At 52.8% G+C, this 12,500-nt stretch overlaps 1 protein-coding gene across 1 annotated transcript in view; it reads left to right on the top strand.

Annotated features, from left to right (window-relative positions):
* Positions 1-12,500, top strand: part of LOC132112320 (cytoplasmic dynein 1 heavy chain 1-like) — a 42,852-nt gene that overhangs the window by 26,706 nt on the left and 3,646 nt on the right. The window contains exons 63-76 of the mRNA XM_059519760.1: positions 212-386; positions 473-548; positions 627-787; positions 896-1,007; positions 1,620-1,680; positions 1,754-1,877; positions 1,955-2,068; positions 3,558-3,728; positions 8,165-8,382; positions 9,267-9,370; positions 9,756-9,964; positions 10,583-10,736; positions 10,814-10,956; positions 11,933-12,101. Of these exons, the coding sequence (XP_059375743.1) occupies positions 212-386; positions 473-548; positions 627-787; positions 896-1,007; positions 1,620-1,680; positions 1,754-1,877; positions 1,955-2,068; positions 3,558-3,728; positions 8,165-8,382; positions 9,267-9,370; positions 9,756-9,964; positions 10,583-10,736; positions 10,814-10,956; positions 11,933-12,101 (1,991 nt within the window). The remainder of the gene's footprint in view (positions 1-211; positions 387-472; positions 549-626; positions 788-895; positions 1,008-1,619; positions 1,681-1,753; positions 1,878-1,954; positions 2,069-3,557; positions 3,729-8,164; positions 8,383-9,266; positions 9,371-9,755; positions 9,965-10,582; positions 10,737-10,813; positions 10,957-11,932; positions 12,102-12,500) is intronic.

Here is a 12,500-nt window from a genome sequence, read left to right as displayed (position 1 = left end):
CTTTTTTTAACTTTTATTGACATGAGTTTGCAAATCTATGTATGTGTTTGAATGCATAGTATAAGTGAGAAAAATCAATCACATTCTGCTTAATGTCCTCCATGTCCTTATTTTATTAGTAATAAGTTTAAGTAATAAGTGGTCTTGCTCGTCAGCAGAGCTGTTTGTTTTCTGAGGATGTGTAGCTCTGATTTCCTCTGGTGTTTCTCAGCGAGCCGTCCTTCGACACAGAGTTCCAGCACTTCCTGCGGGGGAAAGAGATCGTGTTGAGTGGGACGAGCGTGCCGAAGGTGAAGGGTTTGAGCAGCGAGCAGTCCGAGGACATGGTGCGCCTCAGCCGCCTGCCTGCGTTTAAAGAGCTGGTGGAGAAGGTGCAGGCGGACGAGGTGAGCGTCTCTCAGTCTCTCTGTCCTGTACACGTCTGCTCTTCACCACAGAGCGTCTGAATGTACAATGCCTTTCTGTCCTCCAGCAATTCTTCATGTGGATCGAGAGCAACTCGCCGGAGCTGTTAGTGCCGTACCTGTGGACCGAAGAGAAGACGTCCAGTGAGTCCGACACACTTCCACACGCAGCTCCTGGTGACAGACTGCAGGACTGACTCGTGTTTGTCTGTCTGTCCTCAGCTCCGATCGGTCAAGCCGTCCACCAGCTGCTGCTGATCCAGGCGTTCAGACCCGACCGTCTGCTGGCCATGACACACATCTTTGTGTCTAAAGTCATGGGAGAAAACTTCATGGCCATCATGGAGCAGCCGCTGGACCTGGCCAACGTCGTGGACAGTGAGGTGAGGACGCGCGTGTGTGTGTGTGGTGTTCTGACGCTGTGTGTGTGTGTGTGTGTGTGTGTGGTGTTCTGACGCTCTGTGTGTGTGTGTGTGTGTGTGTGTGCGCAGGTGAAGCCGGGGACGCCGGTGCTGATGTGCTCTGTGCCCGGATACGATGCCAGCGGTCTGGTGCGGGATCTCGCAGCGGAGCAGAACAAACACATCACCTCCATTTCCATCGGTAAGAGTCTTCAGCATGTACACAGCCTGTGTGGAGTACTTTTTCAAGTTACTAGTATAGTATTACTTTTACATTTATAATGAAATAACAGTTAATTTAAATCAGTTTCCCATTTATTGACTGACCCTAAGTTCAGAGAAATTGGGAGTAAGTCCAGAGGCTTTTCCTTCTGCCTGAGGATTATTCATTTCACTTTTGGTGTGAAAGGGTCTTTGCATCTGCCAAAATGTAACTTTTGGGTTGTTTGTTAAAAACTAATATCCAAGCACAGCCCAGGTGACAAAAAGTAACACCAAAGAAATGTAATGAGTTAACTTTTTGTAAAAAGTAACTAAGTAACACAGTTAGCTACTTTTTCATGGACTGACACTTTAGTGTTACTTTTAGAAGTAACTTTCCCCAACACTGACCACAACCATTCCAGACAGTCTAGGAATCACTGTATGCAATAAAAAAACTGGCTTGAGCTCCTATCATCCTATTTGTCCTGTTTTAAACTTCAGATAATTTGTTGGTTGTATGTATTATGTTCTTCAAATCAGCTAGCAGCTAAAGTATAAATGATGGAGAGAGAATCAGTAGTGAAGTAACACACACGTGCTCCATCTTCAGGTTCTGCTGAAGGCTTCAATAAAGCAGACCGAGACATCAACACAGCGGTGAAGTCCGGCAGGTGAGAGCTGACCGCACACTCCTGATTGGTCAGATCTGCTGGTCAGGTGACCTGACGTGTGTTTGTGTGTCAGGTGGGTGATGCTGGAGAACGTTCATCTGGCTCCCGGTTGGCTGATGCAGCTGGAGAAGAAGCTTCACTCCATGCAGCCGCACGCAAGCTTCCGCCTCTTCCTCACCATGGAGATCAACCCCAAGGTCACGCATCACTTCCTGTGCTCACTGTGTGCTGTGGTGAGGAGTGTGTGGTCTGATGTTGAGCGTGTCTCCCTCAGGTCCCTGTGAACCTGCTGCGTGCCGGACGCATCTTTGTGTTCGAGCCTCCTCCGGGGATGAAGGCTAATATGCTTCGCACGTTCAGCAGTATTCCTGTGGCACGCATGTGTAAGGTGAGTGCGGCTGAGGAACATGCTAACCGCTAGCAGTGTAACAGCAGCGTCTGTATCGTGAGCGCAGAAGAGTCTCCGGTGCACCGAAGCTGAATCATATTTACTTGATTTGTGTGATATTTGTGATAGTAGCTTTAACCGCTTTGATTAAAATGTGCATTTTGTGATGCATGTCATAATAACGTGATCCATGCGATGAAAATGAGTGTGAATGCGCACGGGCTAATTCTGAGCTACAGGCAAAAAAAGAAAAAGGTGAAGAATGTCAAATTTGAGGTTTTCACAAAGAGGAGTTCATTCAGCTCTCATCTAGAGACCCCAGTGCTCCAGATAGTAATTAAACATCTACGATTGTTTTTATTTGTGGCTCTTCTGAGAGGAGCATCTTCTCTCCGCTCGCTTCTCATGCTGCGCTCACAATAGATAGACACAGAATTACAGTATTGAAATATTCACACTAACATAATCTGTTGTGTCTTAAGTGAACGTTTGGGGAAAAACATTGGATGTGTAATATTATATTACTTTACATTATTTAGCAGATGCTTTTATTCACAGAGACCTTAACGAATGATGACAACAAAAGAGCAATGATACACAAGTGCTATAACAAATCTGTTAGCTTAACGCAGTACACTTAGCAAGTTTATAAAAAATAAAATAAAATGAAAACCGAATAGAAAAAGAATAGAGAAAGCTATATTAGATATAATAATTATTATTATAATATTAGATCCGTGCATTACAGCAGGTCTTTTCACATAAGCAGTCTCTCATTAATATTAACAAGGTTTTTTTCTCCATTCTGTCACCGATGGAGTTTCGGTTCCTTGCCGCTGTCGCCTCTGGCTTGCTTAGTTGGGGACACTTCATCTACAGCGATATCGTTGACTTGATTACAAATAAATGCACAGACACTATTTAACTGAACAGAGATGACATCACTGAATCCAATGATGAACTGCCTTTAACTATCATTTTTGCATTATTGACACTGTTTTCCTAATGAATGTTGTTCAGTTGCTTTGACGCAATGTATTTTGTTTAAAGCGCTATATAAATAAAGGTGACATGACTTGACTAAACGAGAAAAGAAAAGGAAGTGTGCTCTTGATTAAACTGTTTTTGTAGTTTTAATCAATTTATTTGAAATTAAAACATTACAAAGATTTTTAGCATTTGATTACTTATTTTAAATGAGTAAAATGAGAACAAAATACAGTATACACTTCTTTCTTTTCTTTTTTGTATCTATTCCTATCTATGACTACTAAGATAAAATAAAAAATAACTGTTATGATTATTAATATTGTAATGATTAAGAAAAGAATAGGAGGAAAATAAATACCTGCATAATTCTTAAAAGAATGAATAATAAATAGCTCATTGTGAATAATTTCCCAGCACAGGTCTCATATAGTGCTTCGTATCTGGGTCAGTGTTTGACTGTTAGTTTTCCAGCGTGTGGTTTATCTTTCTCTTGTCTCAGCCTCCAAACGAAAGAGCGCGCTTGTACTTCCTGCTGGCCTGGTTCCACGCCGTCATCCAGGAGCGCCTGCGTTACGCTCCGCTCGGATGGTCCAAGAAGTACGAGTTCGGAGAGTCGGATCTGCGCTCGGCCTGCGACACGGTGGACACCTGGCTGGACGACACGGCGAAGGTTCGAGCCGCTCCTCATCTCCTGTGTGTGTGTGTGCGTGTGTGTGTGGCGTGTGTGCGTGGCGTGCGTGCGTGGCGTGCGTGCGTGGCGTGCGTGGCGTGCGTGCGTGGCGTGCGTGCGTGGCGTGCGTGCGTGGCGTGCGTGCGTGGCGTGTGTGCGTGGCGTGTGTGTGTGTGTGTGCGTGCGTTGCGTGCGTGCGTGACGTGTGTGTGTGGCGTGTGTGCGTGACGTGTGTGTGTGTGCGTGCGTGGCGTGCGTGCGTGGCGTGCGTGCGTGGCGTGCGTGCGTGGCGTGTGTGCGTGGCGTGTGTGCGTGCGTTGCGTGCGTGCGTGGCGTGTGTACGTGGCGTGTGTGCGTGGCGTGTGTGCGTGCGTGGCGTGTGTACGTGGCGTGTGTGCGTGACGTGTGTGCGTGGCATGTGTGCGTGGCGTGTGTGCGTGTGCGTGCGTTGCGTGCGTGCGTGGCGTTTGTACGTGGCGTGTGCGTGCGTTGCGTGCGTGTGTGTGTGTGCGTGGCGTGTGTGTGTGTGCGTGGCGTGTGTGCGTGGCGTGTGTGCGTGGCGTGTGTGTGTGCGTGGCGTGCGTGCGTGGCGTGTGTGCGTGCGTTGCGTGTGCGTGCGTTGCGTGTGTGCGTGGCGTGTGTGCGTGGCGTGCGTGCGTGGCGTGTGTGTGCGTGGCGTGTGTGTGCGTGGCGTGTGTGTGTGTGCGTGCGTGGCGTGCGTGGCGTGCGTGCGTGGCGTGCGTGCGTGGCGTGTGTGCGTGACGTGTGTGCGTGGCATGTGTGCGTGGCGTGTGTACGTGGCGTGTGTGCGTGGCGTGTGTGCGTGTGCGTGCGTTGCGTGCGTGCGTGGCGTTTGTACGTGGCGTGTGCGTGCGTTGCGTGCGTGTGTGTGTGTGCGTGGCGTGCGTGCGTGGCGTGTGTGCGTGCGTTGCGTGTGTGCGTGTGCGTGCGTTGCGTGCGTGCGTGGCGTGTGTGCGTGCGTTGCGTGTGTGCGTGGCGTGTGTGTGCGTGGCGTGTGTGTGTGTGCGTGCGTTGCGTGCGTGCGTGCGTGGCGTGTGTGTGCGTGGCGTGCGTGCGTGGCGTGTGTGTGCGTGGCGTGTGTGTGTGTGCGTGTGTGTGTGTGCGTGCGTGGCGTGCGTGCGTTGCGTGCGTGCGTGGCGTGTGTACGTGGCGTGTGTGCGTGGCGTGTGTGCGTGCGTGGCGTGTGTACGTGGCGTGTGTGCGTGGCATGTGTGCGTGGCGTGTGTACGTGGCGTGTGTGCGTGGCGTGTGTGCGTGTGCGTGCGTTGCGTGCGTGCGTGGCGTTTGTACGTGGCGTGTGCGTGCGTTGCGTGCGTGGCGTGTGTGTGTGTGCGTGGCGTGTGTGCGTGGCGTGTGCGTGCGTTGCGTGTGTGCGTGTGCGTGCGTTGCGTGTGTGCGTGGCGTGTGTGTGCGTGGCGTGCGTGCGTGGCGTGCGTGCGTGGCGTGCGTGCGTGGCGTGCGTGCGTGACGTGTGTGCGTGGCGTGTGTGCGTGGCGTGTGTGCGTGGCGTGTGTGCGTGTGCGTGCGTTGCGTGCGTGCGTGGCGTTTGTACGTGGCGTGTGCGTGCGTTGCGTGCGTGTGTGTGTGTGCGTGGCGTGTGTGTGTGTGCGTGGCGTGTGTGCGTGGCGTGTGTGTGTGCGTGGCGTGCGTTGCGTGTGTGCGTGGCGTGCGTGTGTGGCGTGCGTGCGTGGCGTGTGTGTGCGTGGCGTGTGTGTGTGTGCGTGCGTGCGTGCGTGGCGTGTGTGTGCGTGGCGTGCGTGCGTGGCGTGTGTGTGCGTGGCGTGTGTGTGTGTGCGTGTGTGTGTGTGCGTGCGTGGCGTGCGTGCGTTGCGTGCGTGCGTGGCGTGTGTACGTGGCGTGTGTGCGTGGCGTGTGTGCGTGCGTGGCGTGTGTACGTGGCGTGTGTGCGTGGCATGTGTGCGTGGCGTGTGTACGTGGCGTGTGTGCGTGGCGTGTGTGCGTGTGCGTGCGTTGCGTGCGTGCGTGGCGTTTGTACGTGGCGTGTGCGTGGCGTGTGTGTGTGTGCGTGGCGTGTGTGCGTGGCGTGTGCGTGCGTTGCGTGCGTGGCGTGCGTGCGTGGCGTGCGTGCGTGGCGTGCGTGCGTGGCGTGCGTGCGTGGCGTGTGTGCGTGCGTGGCGTGTGTACGTGGCGTGTGTGCGTGGCATGTGTGCGTGGCGTGTGTACGTGGCGTGTGTGCGTGGCGTGTGTGCGTGTGCGTGCGTTGCGTGCGTGCGTGGCGTTTGTACGTGGCGTGTGCGTGGCGTGTGTGTGTGTGCGTGGCGTGTGTGCGTGGCGTGTGCGTGCGTTGCGTGCGTGGCGTGCGTGCGTGGCGTGCGTGCGTGGCGTGCGTGCGTGGCGTGTGTGCGTGGCGTGTGTGTGTGTGTGTGCGTGCGTTGCGTGCGTGCGTGACGTGTGTGTGTGGCGTGTGTGCGTGACGTGTGTGTGTGTGCGTGCGTGGCGTGCGTGCGTGGCGTGCGTGCGTGGCGTGCGTGCGTGGCGTGTGTAAGTGGCGTGTGTGCGTGCGTTGCGTGCGTGCGTGGCGTGTGTGCGTGGCGTGTGTGCGTGGCGTGTGTGCGTGCGTGGCGTGTGTACGTGGCGTGTGTGCGTGACGTGTGTGCGTGGCATGTGTGCGTGGCGTGTGTGCGTGTGCGTGCGTTGCGTGCGTGCGTGGCGTTTGTACGTGGCGTGTGCGTGCGTTGCGTGCGTGTGTGTGTGTGCGTGGCGTGTGTGTGTGTGCGTGGCGTGTGTGCGTGGCGTGTGTGCGTGGCGTGTGTGTGTGCGTGGCGTGCGTGCGTGGCGTGTGTGCGTGCGTTGCGTGTGCGTGCGTTGCGTGTGTGCGTGGCGTGTGTGCGTGGCGTGCGTGCGTGGCGTGTGTGTGCGTGGCGTGTGTGTGCGTGGCGTGTGTGTGTGTGCGTGCGTGGCGTGCGTGGCGTGCGTGCGTGGCGTGCGTGCGTGGCGTGTGTGCGTGACGTGTGTGCGTGGCATGTGTGCGTGGCGTGTGTACGTGGCGTGTGTGCGTGGCGTGTGTGCGTGTGCGTGCGTTGCGTGCGTGCGTGGCGTTTGTACGTGGCGTGTGCGTGCGTTGCGTGCGTGTGTGTGTGTGCGTGGCGTGCGTGCGTGGCGTGTGTGCGTGCGTTGCGTGTGTGCGTGTGCGTGCGTTGCGTGCGTGCGTGGCGTGTGTGCGTGCGTTGCGTGTGTGCGTGGCGTGTGTGTGCGTGGCGTGTGTGTGTGTGCGTGCGTTGCGTGCGTGCGTGCGTGGCGTGTGTGTGCGTGGCGTGCGTGCGTGGCGTGTGTGTGCGTGGCGTGTGTGTGTGTGCGTGTGTGTGTTTGCGTGCGTGGCGTGCGTGCGTTGCGTGCGTGCGTGGCGTGTGTACGTGGCGTGTGTGCGTGGCGTGTGTGCGTGCGTGGCGTGTGTACGTGGCGTGTGTGCGTGGCATGTGTGCGTGGCGTGTGTACGTGGCGTGTGTGCGTGGCGTGTGTGCGTGTGCGTGCGTTGCGTGCGTGCGTGGCGTTTGTACGTGGCGTGTGCGTGCGTTGCGTGCGTGGCGTGTGTGTGTGTGCGTGGCGTGTGTGCGTGGCGTGTGCGTGCGTTGCGTGTGTGCGTGTGCGTGCGTTGCGTGTGTGCGTGGCGTGTGTGTGCGTGGCGTGCGTGCGTGGCGTGCGTGCGTGGCGTGCGTGCGTGGCGTGCGTGCGTGGCGTGTGTGCGTGGCGTGTGTGCGTGTGCGTGCGTTGCGTGCGTGCGTGGCGTTTGTACGTGGCGTGTGCGTGCGTTGCGTGCGTGTGTGTGTGTGCGTGGCGTGTGTGTGTGTGCGTGGCGTGTGTGCGTGGCGTGTGTGTGTGCGTGGCGTGCGTTGCGTGTGTGCGTGGCGTGCGTGTGTGGCGTGCGTGCGTGGCGTGTGTGTGCGTGGCGTGTGTGTGTGTGCGTGCGTGCGTGCGTGGCGTGTGTGTGCGTGGCGTGCGTGCGTGGCGTGTGTGTGCGTGGCGTGTGTGTGTGTGCGTGTGTGTGTGTGCGTGCGTGGCGTGCGTGCGTTGCGTGCGTGCGTGGCGTGTGTACGTGGCGTGTGTGCGTGGCGTGTGTGCGTGCGTGGCGTGTGTACGTGGCGTGTGTGCGTGGCATGTGTGCGTGGCGTGTGTACGTGGCGTGTGTGCGTGGCGTGTGTGCGTGTGCGTGCGTTGCGTGCGTGCGTGGCGTTTGTACGTGGCGTGTGCGTGGCGTGTGTGTGTGTGCGTGGCGTGTGTGCGTGGCGTGTGCGTGCGTTGCGTGTGTGCGTGGCGTGTGTGTGCGTGGCGTGTGTGTGCGTGCGTGGCGTGCGTGCGTGGCGTGCGTGTCGTGCGTGCGTGTCGTGTGTGTGTGTGTGCGCGTGCGCGTGTGCGTGTGTGTGTGTGAGGCTCTGAGCGTCTGTGGTTCTCCGCAGGGCCGGCAGAACATCTCTCCAGATAAGATCCCGTGGGCGGCGCTGAGGACCCTGATGGCTCAGTCCATCTACGGCGGTCGCATCGACAACGAGTTCGACCAGCGGCTGCTCAACACCTTCCTGGAGCGTCTCTTCACCACCAGCAGCTTCGACAGCGAGTTCAAGCTGGCGCTCAAAGTGGACGGACACAAGGACATCAAGATGCCCGACGGGATCCGGTCAGAACAAACCCATTCATTGAGTTCAGCTTCACAGAAACGGTCAGATAAAGAAGTTTAAAACGGGAGGAATTACGCTGCATCACATTAGCCAAGTGTTGCATCAGAAAAGGGATCTAGTGTCTGTGTGATGACTGAAGCTAGGCATGTGATGGTCTCAGTTTTTCATTTTGCAATAACTGCTAGTTGGAAAAAAAAGTGTCATAATACAGTATAATATGTTTAATAGTTTTTTTATAGCAAAAAGAACTGAACAATGATGCAACAATATTTATAAAGTAAAAAAGTGCAGAAGTGTTATAAAGAGCAATAGGTAAAGCTTTACAATAAGATCTCATTAGTTAACCCTAATGAATTAACATTAATGATGAGCATAAGCAACATTTGTTACAGAAGTTAATATTCTTCGTGAAAACATACTTTAAGATGAAAATTAAAAAATCCATATCCAGTTAAGTGTAAGAGTGTGATGAACACCCATAACAAACACAAACCTTTAAATCCTGCTGGAGACATTGTAGCAGCTGCTGTGTTTACAGTGTTTCCAGGGCAACAGCTGTGTTTCTGCTCTTCAGCGCCGCCTGCTGTCAGAGAGACGAACTGCTTTCACAAGTGATCTTAACATGCATCTAAAGCTTTCTGACGGTCAGCATGATGAATTCACATGATCTGGGAAATCATTCACACACAAGTACTGTTTGTGTGGAATGGAAAATGTGACGCATCTTTACAAGCCCAGCGAACACTGAGTCCTGCGTGTGATTGGCTCTCGTGACTCGTTTCAGAACGGAGGAATTCTGAACCGTTAGCAGTGTTTCGTTCCTGTTTGTTTCTGTGAAGCTGAAGTGTGTGTGTGTGTGTGTGTGTGTGTGTGTGTGTGGCAGGCGTGAGGAGTTCATCCACTGGGTGGACATGCTGCCAGACACACAGACTCCATCGTGGCTGGGTTTGCCGAGTAACGCTGAGAAGGTCCTGCTCACGACTCAGGGTACGAGGACATGTTTACTCCTGAACTATGACCCCTCTCGTCTGCTTTTTTAAAACAGTTTACTATATTTTACAGTTTACCATAATAGTTTAGTTAATTTTTGCTGTTTTCTTTCTTTGTTTTTTTTTTTTAATCCTAGGCCTTTTATAAAAACAAACCTCCAGTACACTTTGAGGTCTGTTGTGTTCCGCTCGGTTTATAATGTGTTAGTGTTAGGGGCGTCAGACCGTGGCAAGTCTTCCAGTAATTCCTCTTCAGGGTTTTAGCACTTGAACCCCTTTATTAACACATTCAAGTTTGTCCAGCTGTTAATGTGATCTCCCTTCTTCACTCCCTGTGTGCGTCTCCCTCCCGTCCCTCACTTCCTGTCCCCGTGGGCGCTCAGGCATTGACATGATGGGGAAGCTGCTGAAAATGCAGATGTTTGAGGATGAGGACGATCTGGCGTACGAGACGGAGAAGAAGCAGCGCAGCACGTCGTCGTCTGACGCACAGCCGGCCTGGATGAGGACGCTTCACACCACGGCACGCAACTGGCTTCAGCTGATCCCGGAGTCTGTGAACCCGCTCAAACGCACCGTGGAGAACATCAAGGTACGGCCCGAGCCTGGCCCGGCTGACCCACACTCACAGTGACCTCACAGTGACCTCACAGTGACCTCAGACACGTCTACATCGCGTGCTGTCGAACCACTGATCACATCACAAACAAGAAGATTCTGTTTACATAATGTATGAGTGTGTGTACGGTGTGTGTTTATTATGTTTAAATACACACATGCAGGTATATATTTCAGAAAAAGGTTGGTTTATATTAAGTTAATTATGAATATAAATATTGACACATAAAATATACTGTGTGTGTGTGTGTATTTCTATATATGTAACAAATGTACACAGAACACATTATACAAACAAATGTATTTTGTATCGGATGAATCATTTGACGACACTGCTACGATTCAACATCAAGGCGACACTTAGATTTTTTCAAGTAATAAAGTAGTAATAAAATAACGTTTCCTGCAATGAGCTTGCTTTTTCCAAAATGTGCCCTGATCACAGATTTAGAAACGGTGTGCACACTTTAATACTGGTGTGTTGATGTGTCTGAATGATGTCAGAAGACTGTAATCGATGACGGTCTGTTACTGCATCGATGCAGAATCGATTAACTTCAGCTGCAGTAATGCAAGCGTCTGTTCTTCCCAGGATCCTCTGTTCCGCTTCTTCGAGCGCGAGGTGAAGATGGGCTCACAGATGCTGCAGGACGTGCGTCAGGATCTCACCGATGTGGTGCATGTGTGCGAGGGCAAGAAGAAGCAGACCAACGTCCTGCGCACGCTCATCAACGACCTGGTCAAGGGTGAGTGAGCGGAGTGACCTCTGACCCTTCAGATGTGTGTGCACCGGGTCACTGACGCTCTGTCCTGTGCTCCCCAGGAATCCTGCCGCGCAGCTGGAGCCGCTACACCGTCCCCGCGATTCTGACCGTCATCCAGTGGGTGGCAGACTTCAGCGAGAGGATCAAGCAGCTGCAGCAGATCTCTCAGGCAGCGGCCAGCGGAGGCGCTAAAGAGCTGAAGGTGCGCACACACACACACACGTGCACACACACGCTCACACACACACACAGAGAACAGCAGCAAACATTATTGATTAACCGTGTGAAGCCCATAAATTACAGAAAGAGCTCGATTCATCTTTAATGCAGCTCTGGAAAAAGTTATGCTAAGATAATACCAAATTAGAATGAAATGTTTTCAGGATTAATAGTCGACAGCAGGTAAATATCGCAGATTAACTCTTTCCCCGCCAGCGTTTTTGCTGATTTTTATTCAAATGGTCATGGCCCCTAGAACATTTTGTTGTATTAATATCTGAACATGCCATACAACAGAATAAAGATCCTCTACTTTCAAAGAGAAAAATCTGTTTTTTATCAACACGTGAATGTAGGTTAGGTTTTATAAAAAAAATTTTAAAAAAAACATCACTGAGCAAAAAGCTGAGAAAAGCTCATGTTAGTCAGATGCTAGATCTGGATCATATTCAGTAATATTCTGGAAGTAAAGCTGCAGTGGATGTCTTCATCATCTCTCCCGAAGCTTCTCAGGCCTTTAACACTTCACTCGCTAACATTAGCCAGTTTCACTTATATGCTGTTTGTTGACGATCACATTATTCATCATTTGTACACGCTTACATTCGACTCATGTCTGCGTCTTCATCGTCTGTGTTTTTGATCGGCACTTTCAGGACTCTTTCAGGAGATGTGTAATACCCCCCCGAGTGTATATCAGTGAACACACACACACTTCTGTTTGACAGGGAAAGAGTTAATAAATCAGAAGCAGAAATCACGGTCCTGATTGAACCCTGCTTCATCATGCAGCCCTCTCTGAACTGAACGGACTTGATCTGAGTGACACTGTAGTGTTTTACAGCAGAATCGGAGCATCATCATGTTCCTGTTGATCTCGGCTGATCGGCTCTGACTCTGATTGTGTGACACAGACTCATGCTTTCATCTTCAGCTCTCTAACTCTGGTTCTCCTGCAGAACATCCATGTGAACCTGGGCGGTCTGTTCGTGCCCGAGGCCTACATCACGGCCACACGTCAGTACGTGGCTCAGGTGAACAGCTGGTCTCTGGAGGAGCTGTGTCTGGAGGTGAACGTGACGTCTGCACAGGGAGCAGCGCTGGACGCCTGCAGCTTCGGCATCAAGGGTGAGCGAGACGAGTGTGTGTGTGTGTGTGTGTGTGTGTGTGTGAGAGAGAGACGAGTGTGTGTGTGTGTGTGTGTGTGTGTGTGTGAGAGAGAGACGAGTGTGTGTGTGTGTGTGTGTGTGTGTGTGTGAGAGAGAGACGAGTGTGTGTGTGTGTGTGTGTGTGTGTGTGTGTGAGAGAGAGACGAGTGTGTGTGTGTGTGTGTGTGAGAGAGAGACGAGTGTGTGTGTGTGTGTGTGTGTGTGTGTGTGTGTGTGTGAGAGAGAGACGAGTGTGTGTGTGTGTGTGTGTGTGTGTGAGAGAGAGACGAGTGTGTGTGTGTGTGTGTGTGTGTGTGTGTGTGTGAGAGAGAGACGAGTGTGTGTGTGTGTGTGTGTGAGAGAGAGACGAGTGTGTGTG

The sequence above is a fragment of the Carassius carassius genome, chromosome 32, assembly GCF_963082965.1.
Source record: "Carassius carassius chromosome 32, fCarCar2.1, whole genome shotgun sequence".
NCBI lineage: Eukaryota > Metazoa > Chordata > Actinopteri > Cypriniformes > Cyprinidae > Carassius > Carassius carassius.
Note: the sequence above shows the minus strand (reverse complement) of the source record. Positions and strands in the feature narration are given on the sequence as shown.